The 19,270-nt window shown below is 39.5% G+C and overlaps 3 protein-coding genes across 3 annotated transcripts; 2 read left to right on the forward strand and 1 right to left on the reverse strand.

Annotated features, from left to right (window-relative positions):
* The first annotated feature begins 1,539 nt into the window (after positions 1–1,539).
* On the forward strand, positions 1,540–10,105 carry dis3 (DIS3 exosome endoribonuclease and 3'-5' exoribonuclease). The gene is made up of 21 exons (XM_036540706.1): positions 1,540–1,833; positions 2,276–2,433; positions 2,875–3,068; positions 3,175–3,248; positions 3,386–3,553; positions 3,827–3,985; positions 4,519–4,632; positions 4,753–4,890; positions 5,009–5,155; positions 5,525–5,641; positions 5,810–5,911; positions 6,066–6,130; positions 6,238–6,322; positions 6,409–6,536; positions 6,773–6,859; positions 7,068–7,224; positions 7,637–7,851; positions 8,123–8,291; positions 8,493–8,651; positions 8,974–9,096; positions 9,901–10,105. The coding sequence occupies exons 1-21, from the start codon at positions 1,615–1,617 to the stop codon at positions 9,967–9,969; spliced, it is 2,847 nt and encodes a 948-aa protein (XP_036396599.1). The 5' UTR covers positions 1,540–1,614; the 3' UTR covers positions 9,970–10,105.
* A 1,889-nt stretch (positions 10,106–11,994) lies between these two features.
* Positions 11,995–16,598, reverse strand: bora (bora aurora kinase A activator). Its single transcript, XM_036539983.1, has 12 exons — positions 16,566–16,598; positions 16,099–16,296; positions 15,523–15,629; positions 14,970–15,015; positions 14,705–14,786; positions 14,445–14,498; positions 14,001–14,057; positions 13,687–13,916; positions 13,394–13,547; positions 12,598–13,175; positions 12,247–12,393; positions 11,995–12,072 (listed from the first exon to the last, which is right to left on the reverse strand). Exons 2-12 carry the CDS (start codon positions 16,249–16,251, stop codon positions 12,049–12,051), a joined length of 1,632 nt encoding a protein of 543 aa, XP_036395876.1. The 5' UTR covers positions 16,252–16,296; positions 16,566–16,598; the 3' UTR covers positions 11,995–12,048.
* A 161-nt stretch (positions 16,599–16,759) lies between these two features.
* Positions 16,760–18,963, forward strand: mzt1 (mitotic spindle organizing protein 1). Its single transcript, XM_036541320.1, has 3 exons — positions 16,760–16,946; positions 17,807–17,952; positions 18,381–18,963. The coding sequence occupies exons 1-3, from the start codon at positions 16,901–16,903 to the stop codon at positions 18,402–18,404; spliced, it is 216 nt and encodes a 71-aa protein (XP_036397213.1). The 5' UTR covers positions 16,760–16,900; the 3' UTR covers positions 18,405–18,963.
* The last annotated feature ends 307 nt before the right edge of the window (positions 18,964–19,270 follow it).

The raw sequence follows: 19,270 nt of genomic DNA on the forward strand, positions 1-19,270 counted from the left end.
AAATTGTTGCCCCTGCTCTTTTCAATGATCCCGCTCAGTGAAGCCGCCTGACGCTTGCAGCTAACAACAAGTGGGCAAATCCAACGGGCGACGTGAGATACAATATGCGAGTTCGTTTAGGTTGGATCTGCGCAGATCAACTGATCTACATCTAGTGTGGATTCCGTGGTATTGTGTCCCAGGTTAGTTGACGTACGACTAAATTTGTAATAGATCTGCGCAGATACAATCGAACAAATACGATAAATACTCGTGTTCGCAAGGCGATTCTTTACATTACACGAATGCCGTATCCAGTTTATTTTGCACTCACAGTAGCCGATCCAGTGTTTAGTGACTCTTTCCGCACAACATTACGCCCTCAAAAACGGCTCTGAAGATTGCAACTGCTGTCGGCCACACAACGTACTTCCGGTTGAAGTCTTTTTCAAAGTAAAAGTACCACAGAATGAGTTTCCAGAGTGGTATTTGATGTAAATGTATCTATTGGATCAACAGCAGTGCAATTATATTGCGAAACGCTGAAACGTACACATATTTATATGTAGTACACACACACTCACACAAATCTACATAGGCTGTGACTTAAATGTAATAAGGATCCATTGTGTATGATGAGAATTATGATAAATGAGAATGATGTTTGCTTTCTGCATGCTGGCTTGCTGTGAAATATCGGTATATTTATTTGCACACCAAGAACACGTATTTCAATCAACAAATCAATAAATAATCCATTGACCAATCAAACAATCAATTAATGGTACAGCAGTTATTCATTCAAAACTCATTTGCATAGGCCATGTGAGAATGAACTGGTATTAGGTCATTCTTTCCATAAATCTCCTAATTATGTACAGGGCACACATATATCTGGATATTCATAAACACAATCGCAGCCTATATTGTGCAGGGTGGAAACCTATATTTACATATAGAGCAAACACGAAAACACACACACAGATGATACAAACCCAGTGTTATGAAAATTTACTTAATTGATTGTGTTTTGGAATGCCTCACAGCTTTCCTCATATTTCAGAGTCCATATGCACTGAAGAATAATCTAAGGGTTTAGGCTTATTGGAGGAACATTTGTGCGACCTTCAATATGATCCTTAAATTAATATTTAATAAAAAATGGCGTCATCCACGGAATATCGAACTGTAAGCGGTGTTAAGACAAACATCCACATGTGCACCTTTTCAGCCCAAACTCTAGGAGCGCTACTGAACGATACACCTACCTTTCTCTTACTGTGAGAAGTCTTGAGCTGCAAGTTAGTTGATAGCTGGCCTGCTATTGGGCTTCGCTGGGTTTGGCAAACGGAGACGACGCGTTTACAGACCAGACATGCTTTCTAAATGTGAGCATAGGATTATTGAATACAGCTAGCTAGCTTAATGGAATACCATCGGGAGATAAGATGGTTGAATAAAAATTGAAGTGTTGATGCAGCAATAAGGACAAACAAAAAGCACAATAAAACTCAGTGAAAGCACCAGTTGTCCATCTGCCGGCACGTGGGAGTGGGGCAGGGTGCTGCTGTGGATTGTATTCGAGAGGGAAGTTGTCTGAATGCAGTCTAGTTTGGAGTAGCTCTGACCTGAAACATGTTAAAATCCAAAACCTTCGTAAAAAAGACCCGGTCGGGAGGGGTAATGAAGATAGTCCGGGAACATTACCTGAGAGATGACATTTGGTGTGGAAGCGAATTTTGTGTTGAGTGCAAGCAGGATTCTACCGTGCTGCAGCAAGATGCTTGTATTGAAAGCAACTTGTTATCATCCCCCCACTACCTCATTCCCGATACAAACGTGGTGTTACATCAGGTACTTACCGTTTCTCGTATGTTGTACATAGCTAGCTGACTTTTACAGTGTGTGAATTACCTAGCAAGAGTAACATAATATAGTCATCGGCATTTGTCACAAGCTCGCTCGACTCACAGCAAGCTAACTGTAGATAACAGTAGTAAATTGTCTCAATAACGACTGGACATTCTTTATGCATAGACACTTTGTTCGGGAGCAACGCGATTTAAGACATTCTGCTAGTCGCCCACGTAGTAGTTCAAGATTTTAATTGTCACATATGGTCAATGTTCTGCCTTTCTGATCTAGTTTATGCTTACAAAGTGTGTTTGAATGACAATGTGTGTCTCCAAGGGGTTGTGATGTTTTGCTGATAAATGTCCCCAGCAAATTTCACACGAAGAGATTTCACGTTCGATTATATAATACGACCTGTCTGTTTTTTTTTTTTTAACACCAGATCGATATTCTGGAGGACCCGTTGATCAGGAATGTGATCATTCTTCAGACAGTTCTGCAGGAAGTCAGACACAGGAGCGCTCCAGTCTACAAGAGAATGAAAGATGTCATCCATGATAAGGAGAAACATTTTTACACTTTTACTAATGAACACCACAGGTAATGCCAACCAAGCGGTCTACGTGCTTTGGAAACAAAATTATAGTAAAGTCATTGGAAAATCAAGTGTTTTTTTGGGGGCAATTAATACATTTTTGCAGCAGGCATCTACAGGCATTTCTACAAGGTCATTGTCCTCTTTAGCTAATGGCAATTGTCCCATGTACTTTAATGGAAAAATATGTGTCTATTGCCCATTATAAAATCATGGCTTAACCATTCATAGCTCTCAAGATTGCATTCATACAGTGCAAAATCTTGCTATGGTGGTATCGTACTGAACCATGGTGCAGGAAGATTGTCTGCAGATACAGAAATGTTCTCTACTATGCTGGCAGGCAGCTGAGTGTCTCTTGCAGCTGTGATCTGCAAATAGGCATATAATAAACATTTTTCAAGAAGAAGCATGGATTATCATGAACTGTTTATTTGCTCCTGCAGGGAAACATTCATAGAACGGGAGCAGGCAGAAAGTGCCAATGATCGGAATGACAGAGCGATCCGTGTGGCAGCTAAGTGGTACAGCGAACACCTGAAAAATGCTCCAAAAGCAGAAGAACTGAAAATAGTTTTACTGACGAATGACCGGGCGAATAAGGAGAAAGCAGAAGAGAGTGGCCTGGTCGCGTACAAATGTGAGAAATCTGATGAAGCATTAATCCATGGTTGAAGTATTTGTCTCTTCTGAAGAATGTGACACAGACGCCTTCATCCTGGCTCATTTGCTTTTGACACCTGCAGGTGAAGAGTACATCAAAAGTTTAATAGCCAATCCTGAACTGGTGGACCGTCTTGCGCTGACTTCAGACGACCAGGTGCGTACCTCGTGTTCTCGCAGGTTACCTCGGCATGCAAAATTGTGGAGCGCAAAACCTCAACACCGCACATCTCGTTTTGAATTTCACCTGATTCTGAATGCTCATCGCCGTTGTGTTCCTGTCACCTGCCGCAGAATGAAATCACGACCAGCAAGCTTCTTTTCCCGGAGCACCTGCCTCTCTCCCGGATACAGGCGGGGATCAAGAGCGGCGGCTTCCTGCAGGGTACCTTCCGCGCAAGCAGAGACAACTACCTTGAGGCCACTGTCTTTGTCCATGGCGAAGGCGAGGAAAGCACAGAGGCAAGTATTACTCTGGTAAAAAGACAACAGTGTACAACCATTGCCTCAAATGAGAACATTTGAGGTACTGACAGTAAAACATGCTGTGATGGCATGTGTTTGCATTTCATTGGTAGTGAAGTCTGTGTAACTGCGAACATCCTTTATTTCAAACTGATTCAAGACACAGTTTTTTTATGCCAAGAGGTAATGATTAGCCGCAGATGGAGCTTTCTACCTTCCTGTGCTTCTTGTACTCTCTGGTGCTATACAGTCCACTGCTGTGCATCTCAGGTTCTGATCCAAGGCCTGCAGAACCTGAATCGGGCGGTGCACCAAGACGTGGTGGCTGTGGAACTTCTGTCACGGGACCAGTGGGTGGCACCCTCCTCTGTTGTGCTGCAAGACGAGGGTCCAAAGGAGGATGACAAGGAAGAGGAGGCAGAAAATATGGTTAGCAAACTGTAGTATGAAATAATAGTTATAGTACTTTAAAGGCTGAATTTTCTGATGAAATCACAGTGCAGTTAGGTCTCATTGGTTTCTTGCTTTGTTTCAACTCCTAAGTTTATTGTGCAGAATACTGTGAGCTGAAAATTGAGTTTATGTGTATGTATACTGTACTGTGTATACAAAAGATTCAAGATCTGTACCTGTAACAAGAATGAAATTTCAAATGTGTTTGAGTTGCAATTCAGTGGAATTTGTTTTGACTCGTGGTGGTGTGGTTCTGGAATTAGGATAAAGATGTGTTTTGGCAGTTGACATCACGTTATTACTTGTTAATTTGTCCTTCAGTTGTGCTTGATTTCTTCTGACAGCAAACACAGATTTCTATGTGCAGCGCAGATTTATCATGACAAGAAATGATAACTGAGTATAATTATGAGGGAACAGTTTTATGATTAATAGATGAATGGTGTAGGCTATGGACAGAAGTAAAAAAACTGACAAGCTCATACGGCTATTTTGTACTTTCTTTTCAGCTGAAGTGTGAAGCCAATGAGGCGATGCTGAAACCCACTGGGAAGGTGGTGGGCATCATAAAGCGGAACTGGAGGCCGTTCTGTGGGATGCTATCTAAATCACAGATTAAAGAGGTAATGTGGGATATACTCTGCGCTCAGGGAAATGAAAATATTCAAACAAAACCATTGCATTTCTAAGTATGCTTGCCCCAAATGACTTCTGACATGTTTTTAATCCCAATTTCCATACAGGCAACAAGACACTTATTTACCCCTGCTGACCGCAGAATCCCCAGGATCCGAATAGAGACCCGGCAAGCTGCTGCCCTGGAGGGACAGAGGATCATGGTTGCTATTGACGGATGGCCCAAGCATTCCAGATACCCAAATGTAAGACATACATACCAAAGTAAATAAAGTGTTTCTTGTACACAGACACAATCAAGTGATTTCAAAGCAATGTCTCCTGTCTACTATGGGACATATGTTTTTCTTTTCCATGCTTCAGGGCCATTTTGTGAGGAACTTGGGGAGTGCTGGAGACAAAGAGACAGAGACTGAAGTGCTGCTTCTGGAACACGACGTTCCACACCAGGCCTTTTCTCAAGCTGTTCTCAGTTTTCTACCCAAGATGCCGTGGAGCATCACAGAGGAGGTGAATAAGATCATGAGTAATGACGAAAGGTTTTTTAAGACTGAGATAATGAGTAATGATGAAAACATTTCATAATGAATCAAACTGAAGTGACATATACTGTATGTAGTGGTGGTAATTTAATAAAATGCAAATGAATATGTTGTGGCAACAATTTTACAAATGGAAGACAAATTAACCTTTGTGACTGTTTTAATTGTTCTCATGTATTTCTAAAAGGTGAAGTGTTACTTTTATCTTGCAGTACTTATTTGTTCTACTTCATGAAACAGGTTCATCAAGATCCTAGTCTCCCCTTATAAAATGGTATGCTACCCTGGTTACCCAACTATGTTTTCTTTTATTGAGACACTTGTTTTACTCCTCTAGGATATGAAAAACCGCATTGATTTGAGACACCTATGTGTGTGCAGTGTGGATCCTCCAGGATGTACAGATATTGACGATGCGCTTCATTGTCGAGACCTGGAGAACGGAAATCTAGAGGTAGTGTTGTGTGTCATTTGTGAAAATTCCACACATTGTCTTGATTGGATTGTATGTGTTTACCCTTATGTAGTTATGTGTTAATTATCTGTATATAAGCATATACAGTTGTATATTTAAAAGTCTCTCCATGTCACTCTCTCAGAAGGCTGTCTTTATACATTCCAGGTTGGTGTCCACATAGCAGATGTCAGTCATTTCATCCGCCCTGGAAATGCTCTGGATCAAGAGGCTGCAAGCAGGGGCACCACTGTGTACCTGTGTGAAAAGGTAAAAATGAAATATTGCTCAGTAATGCAGTTTTTTGGAAGCATGAGCCTTCTTGTGCAGCTGGTGTTTGCTGCCTTCAGACCCCGAAGTACTTCTTCACAGCACTTGTTCACCTTCCCTAAGTGTTACCTGTTGAAATGTTTGTGTTCCATAGAGAATTGATATGGTTCCTGAACTGCTGAGCTCCAACCTCTGCTCTCTGAGGTCCAATGTAGACAGGTAAAAAAAGAGTACTTATGATCAGCAGTTGTTGATGCTTTCCTCTTATGTCACATCTGAACGCTTTGTACTGTACAAAATTATTTCTGAAAATTCTTCCTGTTCAGGTTGGCGTTTTCTTGCATATGGGAAATGAACCACAATGCTGAAATTCTCAACACTCGGTTCACCAAAAGTGTTATAAACTCCAAGGTAAGGAAGTGTATATGCTGTTTCTCCATACATTTTGTTTTGCCATTGTCAAAAGATGGGTACAGAATGATTAATCATTGTTGCAGGCCTCTCTTACATACGCGGAGGCCCAGATGAGAATAGATGACACCAGCATGAATGATGACATCACCAAGAGCTTACGTGGGTTAAACAAACTAGCAAAGATCCTAAAGAAGAAAAGAATTGAAAACGGGTAAGGCAACACGCTCACCACAGTTGCATATAATTATTAAATGCCTTTTGGAATTGGACCTTTTTTACTTGCTTGGAATTTTTCTCTTTCCTGATTAGAACAGAAATTTGTAGATTCTACAGTAAACATTTTAATGATTCCTTTAACTGGGTTATACTTAATTTGTATTTCACACTATTACCTGTATTGCACTTGTATCTTTTAATAATCAATCTGATTTGTTGCTGTTCTTTCAGGGCACTGACCCTTTCCTCCCCAGAGGTGCGATTCCACATTGACAGTGAGACCCATGACCCGATTGATCTCCAAACCAAAGAGCTTAAGTGAGTATCAGAGCTGCCTGCATACTTCATGATATCTTTTCCATGTGCTTTATCAATACAGATGTTAACTACATCAGTACACATGTGTGACTGTGACTCATGAAATATACATGTTAGTTTTGCTTTGCTGTTAACCCATTTAAGAATGTTGAAAGTCTGTGTTCGTTTAGGTTGATTATTTTTGTAATCTTTGTAATTTTTCTCACAGGGAGACAAACTCCATGGTTGAAGAATTCATGTTGCTGGCAAACATTTCTGTAGCACAGAAGATATACGATGAGTTTTCAGAGTGTGCGCTTCTCAGGAAACATCCAGCACCACCTCCGTCTAACTATGACATTCTGAACAAGGCAGCCAATTCTAAAGTACGTTTGCACTGCTGTGGTTCATTTTGTTTTGCAACAGACTCAACCAAATCGTGTTACTTTATAAGCAGGTCAGCTATCAGGCTCATATTTCTCTTTATGTGCAGAAATTCCCACAGCATATTGGAGAAAGCTGACATACAATGACACACATAACAGTAACACTGGCTGACTGCACTCTCCTCTGTATTATCCCTTTCCATGAGACACATTACTAAGGTTATCCAACAGTTTTGCTTTTTTGTCTTTAATCTTAGCATAAAATATTGAAATTGCCATGCCTTATTAAGTATTATAATTTAGTAGTTTATATGGATTGAGTAATAAATATTGAGGCGTTACAGCAATTGAAACAGAGCGTAACCACCAGATAGAGACTCAGGGCTTCAATCAGAGCCTTTTCTACCCTCAGGGCCTTGTCATTCGGACCGATTCAGCAAAGGCCCTTGCAGATTCACTGGATGAGGCCAAGGTGGACGGTTTTGCCTACTTCAACACCCTGCTGAGGATCCTCGCCACCCGCTGCATGATGCAGGCTGTATATTTCTGCTCTGGCATGGACAGCGACTTCCACCACTATGGCCTGGCCTCCCCTATCTACACCCACTTCACATCGCCCATCAGGAGGTGAGTCCAAGGCTTCGTAGCTCAGATGGCAGGAAATAGGCCAGGAAGACAGCTAGTGCAGTTTCCCCTTTCTCCTGAAAGCTTTGACCACAGGTGCTTTGCAAATCAGGACGTTTCAAGCTCTGGGCTTGAAGAGAAGACAAGCACATCAGAATATTATTTCATATGAGTCTGTTGTGAAATTGTTCCTGTTACTTCTTAGCTCATACTGTGTGAATGGTTTTGAGTCTGAATGTCTGAATATGTCTTTCCTAACATGTCCACCTCTCAGGTATGCTGACATTATAGTGCACCGCCTGCTGGCGGTGGCTATAGGAGCAGACTGCACGTACCCTGACCTGATGGACAAACACAAGCAGTCGGCTCTCTGTAATAACCTTAACTATAGACACAAGATGGCTCAGTATGCACAGAGGGCCTCTGTTGCCTTCCACACACAGGTACTCTTATGGAAACTGCAGCATTGTCGCAAGAGATGCATTATAAGTATGTGCAAAGTGTAGATAGATATTGAAACTGACAATTAAACACTTACTTATTTGTATAGTTAATTGTTAATTACATTTTTTATTTCTTCTATGCTGGGTAAAGTATTAGAGTGTGTTCATACTTCAGTTTTCCCTGCTTGTTTTATTTTTCAGCTGTTTTTCAAGAACAGAGGCATTCTTAACGAAGATGGCTTCATTCTCTTTGTGAGGAAGAATGCCATCATCATTCTCATCCCAAAGTTTGGCCTAGAGGGCACTGTGTTTTTTGAGAATAAAGACAAACCCAGTCCTCTTCTGATCTTCAATGAGGAGGTAGCTACTTTTGTTTATATTGATGCATTTTCTTACATTTTGTCCTTGTCTTAATTGTTGGTATTTCCCAATGTGAGCCATGCATATTTTAGTAAAATGTTATTTAGTCATGTATGTTTTTTGCTGTTCACATTTCTTTGCTAGTAACAGACTTGTTTCATGAACATACATTTTTACAACTGGATCGTTGAAAATTCTAAAGTGAAGAATAGGTCATAAAGTGTGAAAAGAAAATTTAAGGTCTTTTCATTTTTTTGAGTAAGTATACATTTTGGAATATCTTTGTTGCTCCCTTTAAAAAATGCATTTAAAATATCTTCAGGCACCCACTCTGACAGTGGAAGATCATACTTTCCACATGTTTGACAAAGTGAAAGTGACCATCAGCCTGGACTCCTCTAACATTCAGCATCAGAAAATAAGAATGGCTCTTATAGAACCAGTGGTAAGTGTTTTTCCCACTTAACAATAATGTAGATTGATTGCTATGCGTGTAGAAGTACGCCTAAATTATATCTCTGAAAATATATTACAAGGACACCCCACCATTTGTAACATATTATTTCATAATATATGTACAGTATGTATAAATTGTATTTTTCCAAGTTGTCTGGGATAACTTTATGAATATGATGAAATTAAACACTGTGTGTTCTAGTTGGACATGACTAGCAAGGACCACAGAAATGACATGAATAAGGCCAATTTGTTAAGGCTTGGTACATGCAGCTAAATCCATCTGCTTATTTCCAGTGGTTTATAATTTTATTTTAGGTGCCATGAGCTTGAATTATGCATAGGTTGTTGCATAGTCTGTCTTAATTGAAACATGTTACTTGTCAGTATAGATTTGCTGTATGTATTATGTCAATTTATCGTGTGTACATATTCCTGTTGTTTGACACTTGTTAAATCACAGTACTTTACATAGAACTTTTCCTTGGTTTCCAGCTTTGTCTGGAATTCAGTGGTAGTTAGAAACATATATATTACATAGACTAGGAAAAGGCAACTCAGTTCCTGGAGTGCCAACGTCCTATGGCATTTCCAATCCCCCTCTATAGTGAAATACTAAGAACCTCAAGCACATAGTCACCTGCTTTAATTTATCCAATCATGTAATTAAAAGTTTGATGGAACTAAAATCAGAGGCATCTCTGGCACTCCATGACCTGGTTATCTACATCAAACTATTGTAATAATAATTTATAATCGTGACTTACAATCCAAATTGATGTCACTGTTCCAGATTCCAGGGGTCAGCGTTGCCATACCTGAGGGTGAACCAGAAGCAAAGAAGGCCAAACTTGACCGCTAAAATGAGTGGCTCACCATTCCCCGCTCACCCTCTGAAAAACGTTAACATCTTTACATGAGACATTCATCTGAAACATTTTTATGGATATTTATGTCATGGGAAATGTTTGATACTGATGCGTATAATTGAAAATAACAGAAGCCTTTCAGTTCTTTAGGTATAATTTTTATGTAAGCCTAAATAGTACTTGAATGTAGTCACTTCTTATGATGATCCAATATGTATTAGTCAATGCTAACAATGATTTATTGCATTTTTGGAATTAAGAGAAGTGTTAGACAGCAGGAGCATGCCTCAGCCTCGTATTTTATGAACTGAATTTCTGAGGCAGTATGATGTGCTTTTTATGCCTACATGAGTACCTATGCCAGTCTGGTTCCATAATGTAAGTTCTAGATTTGTTTCCAGTGCTGTCATTTCATTTCCAGGTGTTAATGTTCTCATGAATACAAAATACATTGTTTTAATATTTGTATGGAATCCAGCCTGTAACTCTTACCCATCCTTTGCTCAAATTGTGAATGTGGGGTACAGTCAATGCATATTTACATGCATTTCAGCCCTGATTGTTGCACACATTTATTCCTTATGGGAGGTTCATGATTCTGTTGTTAGTACCTTTTCATTTTCCACTGTGCTAGATAAGCAATATAATTTATTACACAGAACAGTGCTACTCAACAGTGGGAGTTCTGGGAAGGGCATTTCACTCTACTCGATGGCGACACAGGTTTTCTGTCGACTGAATCATTTGGTGTGGATGTGCATATGAAATGTGTGCTTTAGTGGGTAATAGGGAATGATACTGCAACCAGATGCTAGTATTTTCACTTTTGCCATAGCCTTGAAAGACAGGTTGGAGCAAGTCAAAGATATGCATAAATTTGTGAAAATTTTTCACTGATTTGAGATACTTTGCTTATTTTAGACTACATGCTTTTAGCTGTGGTCTTTAAATATAGATAAGGGAAGAATGCCAGGTGATCTGTCCAGCATCTAAATGTTAGAATCATTTGGAACCTTACCAAAGATTCTAGATAACATAATGCAGGACAGATCACCTTCACAGAACTTTATTTTTAGATACTCAATGTGCATGGAAACAGGGTAAAAAAAACATTTGTAAAGTTGCCATTTGGTGGTGGTATTCAACCTTATGTTTTCATGCACAATATAACGATTCTACTGCAGACTTGCATTGCTTCTGTTTAATCCTTTTAAATCAGTCTGATGTATGAATAAATCAGGTCCACTATGCATTTACGTAGCCATGTCATTTACCTGTTGGACTCCAGAAATGTTTTATTGCTTTTCTTCATCCATCTAAATTGTATTTAGGCTGTCAAGTCTTACAAATAATGCAGCAGTAACCTTTATTGGCACTTAAGCTGCAGTGGTGAAGAGGATGACCTTTCTCCAAAAGACTGCATACACTTTTGCAAATACAAACTAAGAATGTTTTGCTTAACCATTTATTAAGTGTAAAAGTGCAGAATAAAGCCAAGATTTGGATAGCTTCTAAAACAAAAAGGCAAGTATAGACACATCATATAGGCTACACAAGTACAGAATATGTATCTGCACATCGTTTTAAACACTTTTACTTGTAAAAGATAAACACTGCCAAAAATGTTGCAAGAGTTTACAAAGATCAAACTTAAATACCAAATCAAAAAACATTTATTTTAAACTGCAACACAGCTTCACAGTAGTCCTCATAATGGAGCATTCCTTTCTGTATTAAAAAATATGCATACATTCACAATATACAGTACTTAAGTCTCATTAAATGTTTTACTGTCCATTAATGCTATTAATGCAATGTTTTAAGTTCAAACCACTTAATAAAACCATTCTAGAATAAGTCAAGTTTGATAGTCCATAATTCATGCTAACCAAGTAAGAATATTGAATACTATTACTATAGAAACAATAATAGTGTAATTTGTGCAAGTATGAAGTATTAGTATTCAATATCTCCTACTTCTAGTTTACATGAGTGCATCACCATCACAGAAGCTTGTTTGTGGATTCATCTTAAGCTTCCAAGGGGAGGTAGGTGTGTGTGCATCCCCTTCATTAACAGTGGTGTAGATTTAACATCTGGAAAACAAAACAAGGAGTGCCAGATGATTTCAAATGAAGTAGCATCATGTTCCTTTGTGCACTCATAGTGTGGTACAGCAACACTATACTACTAACCAGTGCCTTAACCCTTGTGCGGTAGTCAATTGCAGTACAAAATTTACATTAATCATTTTTCTCTCTATAGGTTACCTTTGATTTAATGTGTTGAGTCTTATTGTACAGAAAGGTTTCCTCTGGCCCATGTGGATCCAGTGACTCCTTTGTCTGGCTGTCTGAACTGACTCCATCCATGGTGCTGTTTGTACCAACTGAGTACGTGTTATAACCACTGTCCACCTGGACATAAACAACAGTGAGTCAGAACACAACTGATCTTGGAAAAACAAAATAGATTCTGCTTTGAAATACATAAAGAACATCATAAAGGGAAACCATCTGAATGATAAGAAGATGCCGTAAGGTTCTGAAGAATTACAAATTAGTCCATTAGAAGGCCAACCACCTCTTGAACAAAATCTAGTGCATTAAAAGCATACAGACCTGCATGCTGTTATCATAGGGCATGGTGCTGCCCTCGGCCAGCAGTGACACGAACATGTTGGAATTCTCCACGTTCAGCATGCTCCCCGTCCTGGAGCTGGTCAGTCGAACTGGGGTCCCGTCAACCGCCTCCTTTGCCCAATAGTCCTCCTGGCTTTCCGACGGCTCAGCCATATTCACCGCACTGTTGTCCCTGGTCTCCTCCATTGGTATCAGGTCAGGCAGAGCAACCTCGTCATCACATAGCCTCGCTGTATTTTCAGAGGCAGTTTCACAGTTTCCAGACAAGGACCCCAGCAGAGCCGAACAGGTGTCCATTTCCATTGCTGGTAGAGAGTTGGTTTGACGGTGATTGTCTTTTCTTTCAGAAGCAGGGCTGAAGGTTGGGGACAGTTCTAAAAGGGATGCTCTGTGATGAGGATGCACCCAGCCTCGACCTGTGGCTCGGATAGGGGAACAGCTTTTGATGGGTGAGCAGCCCTCCACATATGGACTCTCGGTGCAGTGGTTGTTTTCAGCGTTGGAGCTCCCCAGCGCCATTCCATCAGGTGTCACAAAGCTTAGCCTCTTCCTCTCCCCTGTGAAAGGGAAAATTGGTTCAGTCCACATCACTAATTTCACCCATCTTAAATAAAATAATAAATTCATTAGAAAAACCTGTGATGGTAAACACCAACAAGCAAACATATCTTGAATTAGCAAGCACCGGCCAGCATCCCTTACTCCCCACAGTTATAAAACCCAAATTATTCCTATTTTGGAAAATAATTAATTGCCCTCTCCATAACAAACCCACCTGACACAGGTGTTTCCACGTACTGAAGAACAATGGGAGAAAGTTTGGGAGACTTAAAACCAGGGGATGACTTTTCAGGGAACAATGGACTGGTCACACTGCCCAAACTGTAGGCTCTACCTCTGCCTTGAATTGGACTTGAGGAAAATTGTCCCTAAAAGGAAAAGAAAGATCTTCAAATAAAGACTTGCATAATTCACATGCAAATATAGCGCCCTTTCATCTGAAATCACTACGCTCATTTCCCTCATTCATATTAGTATAGCAAAAGTGACGTTAGACAGTGAACTCACGGAGGTGGGTGTTAATGCTGCCATGCCGCTCTGCAGCGGGGACACACTGACTGGACACAGCACCTCACTGCTCCTATGTTCCACCTCCTGGGGGCTCCGGTCTGGGCTGGAGGGGGTGGACGACTCCGATCCGCTGCCAATCCCATCCAGGAAGAGCTTCCGTCGTAGAGAGGAAGAGCTCAAGCTCTCCTGAACTTGATCTGAAACTTCGTCCATCTTGTAGTAGTCACCTTTTGGCACATCAGACAAAAACCCATGTAATTAAGTGGCAGTCCACAATACACCATTAAAGCTGGGCATCTGTTCATACTTGCCTAATACTTTTTCCAGATTGAAATCCACGGGTAAAGAAAGTGTAGTTTGACAGGCAGCTGCAATAAAAAAGAAAAAAAATCATTATTACTTTGTCAGATTTCAGTAAGTAAATAAAAATTTTGCTAATCAACAAAAATGCTCCCAATTAAATGGTAATTCCCAAGGAAAAGTTACTGCACATACCAAACCAATCTGTGAGCACCACAAAGCAGAAGACTTTTTGGTACATCCAACAAAACAAATATTTTTTATGGGAAAAATACAGTCTAGGCTTTTTCCAGAATATATACAAGTCCCAAGTTGATATACATGTAAAATGACAACTGAAAACCAGCCACAGGTAATTTCTGAATTTTCAGGTGAATAATGGCAACCTCACTCAGGTAACTTCTCTGGACAATGGGTATGAAAATGTTTCGATGTAATGAAACTACAATACAAACCACTGCATTTTCCAGTTGGAACATCCTCCTCTGGGATCCCAGGGGAGAGGGTACCTAAAAAGCATAATTTCACATAGCTGTTTGACACAAGACAAACATCTTTTTTCAAACATTCACATTTGATAAACCCGGATGTTGAACAGTCAAGAAATATTTAACATTTGTTAAAAGAATACTGATTTTAAACTACAATGCAAGGATTAAACTTTAACAGCCAAAACTCAACAATGACAGCAAACCTCTAATTTGGTTGGACTTACTCTTTACAAGGTGAGCTTGTGCTGATTGTTTGCCTGCTGGTGCAGCCCAAGGTGAAGGTACAATTGTACCCTTTGTGAAGAACTGGATCAGACACAAAAATACGTAATTCTTTGAATTTTTGTTTTGACACTCCTAACTTGAGATACATTTCTCCAGAAGGCATTCCTACTGTTGATGACTACAGCTTAAACTGTACAAAGATATAAAGAGATGAGATGTAAACATTGTACACAAAATCTTTTAGATGAAAATTTAAGCTCATACCTGTTCAATTGCATACTGTCGTTTTTCCTCAATTTCTGCATCAGCCCTAGGCATTTTTTGAAAAGAGAGTTGTATGTTATGCCAATTTTAGCTGTATATTGGCAATTTAATGTCATTTTTGATGTCCAGTTTTCAATTTGTTTTTCTATATTCTTAATGAATGTTTCAGGTGTTTGAGCTTAATGGAGTCTTAACAGTGGTTTGGAACATACAAATTTTGATGGCATTTTGTAGTTACATATGGACTTACATATGCAAGTGAAGCCCATATACAGGTTAAAAGTGCATAAGAGTGGCTGTTACATGACTTGCTCATATAACATAGATGGGTAGTTTGGGTGTTCTTTTAAAGCAGTTTGGTTTTTATGACACACAGATGAATAAATTTTTTAGTATGTATAACCATGTTGTGGGCTTACACTTACATTTATTCAGTTGTCGGACACTTTTATCCAAAGCGACTTACAAGTGAGGTACAATACAACACAAGCGAAAAACCATACTGAGTACAATGCCAATGTTAAGGCATTGTAAAATAAAGCCAAAAGTTCACCTGGTTTGACTCAGATACAGGGACTGACGGTGAATGTCTTCAGGGTCAATTTCAACTGGGAGCAAACTTGCCATTTCGTCTATTGACCATTTGAACTTTGCTGGGGTCTGAAATAAAAGTACACCATTCAGAATGCTGCTGCACACCTATTCTCAACACTATTTCTTACTGTAATTAAGTCTCCTGCATCAAGCCACCCTTAGCAACGTCTGCTTGATTGCATGATCTTCCTTCTGCTTCTAACGTTACTGGTTTAATTAACAATAATGTACAAATGTCTTGGAAAAAATGTAACAAATGCTTTTTTTCTTTTGGCAATTAAAACACTTTTGCACTCAGACAATCTGGATCTTACTCTTCAACAAGTTAGAGACAGAACAAAAACAGGTCCCTCTCAAGGATTGTACGTATTGATATGACGTTTAAAATTAAAATCTGAGTTATCCAGGACACCCTACAAATGTAATTTCGAGTGAACACACACCATGCTAGAGGTACATTACAATCTGAATCAGTGAGTAGTTTCTGCACATCCCGCCATGACTATACCATCCAACTCTCCGCACGATAACTTACAGCAGATGACGTCCTTGAGGACTTGAAAACCGAAGGACTGGCGACAACGGATTCGTGTAGGCGATGGTAATCATTAGGACTTTCGAAAGGGTTGAGAATTGCTGGCCGCCCTGGTGTTTCAGGCGTGATCCCAACTTCAGGTACATCGCCCATGACACCACTTAACTATAGTAGTCCTAACGTATAGCAGCTCAGAACCTGGTTGAACACAAAAACATACAGTTTGTAAAGCTAACTAGAGAGCTAAATAAATACTCTGTAACAAGTCAGAAGCTATCTAGATTTGATCAAACTTAACCGATAGCTGCATGGGTATTTCTAAAGAAACGAGCGAGACGAAAATCCTTCACAACTCCAGTAACAGCTCCAAAAAACTAACGAGCGAATGCAGTCACAAGTGACTGAAATGATATAACGTTAGGTAATTATGTAATCGTTAACTTAATCAATACATAATTTATACTTACAGCAGCTGCTCCTACCACTAGCCAGAACTCTTCTCCGGTGTCGTTCAAACGTCCGTTTTAATTTTCCCTCAACCCATACTATCCAATAAGAACCACCAGGAAGTACGTAGTAACCAATCATTTTGAAGATCCTCCCTGATTTCGAACGCTGCCCTGCGTTGACTTGCTTCCTTTTAAGAAACGATAAAGCTTTATTGACAACGCTCAAATAATGTTGAATGACAGTGCCAAATGAGCGATGGAGTAAGGGTGCATCTCTTGGGGTTTATAAATATAAAATAACATTTTGACTGATAAACCGGTGAAAAGACTTTGCTTTGTTGCACAGACTGATCATGGCAAGCGCTGCAAATCTGAACGCTGTCCGGGAAACAATGGATGGTAAGATGAACGTAACTTAGCTAGGTAGCAACCGCTAGCTAGTAAGATAGCCGCTAGTTTACATTTGGCGTGGCGGAGTCTCTAGACTAGCACGGCTAGTTAGCTAGCTAACGACCTAGCCACATCACACAAGAATGCACTTCCTAACCCTCACTTTGACATCTGGCACTGATGGGTGTTATTTTGTCTTCCTTGTGTGAGGTGCGCGCGTCTTTTCCCGCGTCCTAATAAATCTATCATAACACATTTGTGTCGCTAGTGTTGCTAAGTCAGCTATGGAAAGAGTCTACATGCACACACCGTCAGGGATGCAAGTATTCTGTAAAACGGTACAAAGCTAATTACTTGTGTTAGCCAGTATGCCTGACTGGCTGTATCACTTGAGACATTACTTGCATCTTTTAGCTAGCAATAATAATTTAGTGGTGATCAACTGGGCTGTCTGAACTAGCCTAGTTAAGTTAGGGGAGCACATAGCACAATATACAGTGGGATAAAAAAGGTAAGCATAACCACAGTATGAGATCATAATAAAATATATTACTAAATAGCTATATGAAATTCAAATGACAGTCATTATCTAGCTGATCCTGTTCACCATCTTGTTTGTAATCGAAACGTTATATCGTATGTTAATACAGTGTTACATGCTGTACGTTATTTTCTCATGCATTGTAGCCAGGTAGGCGTACGTAAGGCGCATCTATTAAACAATATCAATAGCACAGATAAGTGCCAGAATCATTTTATTGTTGTCATTATTAGATGATGAGCTAGCAGTACACAGGGTAACTTGTAGAGCAGTAATTTGCAAGAAACCTGTTTTCAGTGGCTCACTAGCCATGCCTGTTTATTTACAGTTCTTCTCGAGATATCGAGGCTTCTGAACACTGGTCTTGACATGGAGTCCCTCTCCATTTGCGTTCGCCTCTGTGAACAAGGAATCAACCCAGAGGCTCTCTCCTCCGTTATAAAGGAGCTCCGCAAAGCGTCGGACACATTAAAGGTAAAGAACGAAAAGTAACTGATTAGCCATTATAAATGGTACAAATTCACAGTCTTCTGTAATGATTGAAACTCCCATCACAGCCTGTAATTAATGCCTGGAAATTAGTTGGCAGTAAAACTGTCACCCATTTGTCTTGTGCTGGAAAGGTGTGAAAACATGTACCTGATAGACTGCCATTATAAAAAGACAGTCATTAATAGTTGTATCTGTTGAGGTAAAAACCCAACTGTGGGTTTCTTTTCGATAGGACTTCCACAGTTTATGTAGCCACATTTTAGAAGTCCCTCAAAAATTAAAGTTTTCAGCTGAAAGAAATTGATGGCTCAGCTTCCATGAACTCCTGTTTTAAAACATACTTTTGGATGAAGCTACTAGATTTTTGGGGGTTGAAAACAAAGTTCCTAATGATTGTTTTTACTTTCCAGGCCTCAGAAAACAGTACAAGTTAAGGACAAAAGAAGGCTGATGAGGAAGATATCAGTGTGAAACATACACAACAGTCATTTCCTGGAAGGAAAAGGATACCATCAGGGTGCTTATGTTTCTCAGCATCTGTTTTTCAGCATTTTAATACCTGCCATTGTAATATGCATGTTGTTTTTTCCATACCATTTTGGAGTAAAGAATTTCAGATTTTTAACTTAAGGATACAGACCCGATGAATAGAATAATGACATCAGTAATTAAATGTCTGTTGTACTGTCATCACTGACTGAGATCCTTGTCTTAAGCAGAGGTATGAAACGCCACCTATTTTATTTTCAACCCCCCAGTGTAACTTAAGGTCAAACCTAAGACTTTATATTGCCATTACATTCTCTGCACTTCTTTCTCGCTTTTGAGATGAGATGGACTAGGGTCAGCATCCTGTCCTAGAGGGATGTCCTGTCCAGGCAACCTACTTGAGTGTCAGTCGACATTGGGCAACAGAAACTGGGATAAGCTCCGACCTACTGAGTCTTCAGATGCAAATACAGTTTCCTTCTGACATTTTATGTCAGCTATGTATTTTTTTCCTTGTGGATTTGTTTAGAAATTATTCATGCTGTAAATGTTGAATCCCTTAAATAAAAGATGTTTAACTTAACCATTATTGTACCATTTCTATTTTATTCAGCGATGACATTGTGTGAAGCAGATTTTTGTAAAATGTTTTGATTTCATATTTAAATAAAATATAACACTTTACTGTGTGGTGTTTTAAATCTCAATTCAGGAAAATAGTCTGTATTTAGTTATAATGCTTCAATGATAAAATGGCCTCCATTTATATTTGTCTTCATACTACTGCTTTAATTTTCATAGCAATATCTGA

This window comes from Megalops cyprinoides, chromosome 11 (assembly GCF_013368585.1).
Source record: "Megalops cyprinoides isolate fMegCyp1 chromosome 11, fMegCyp1.pri, whole genome shotgun sequence".
NCBI classification, from domain to species: Eukaryota; Metazoa; Chordata; class Actinopteri; order Elopiformes; family Megalopidae; genus Megalops; species Megalops cyprinoides.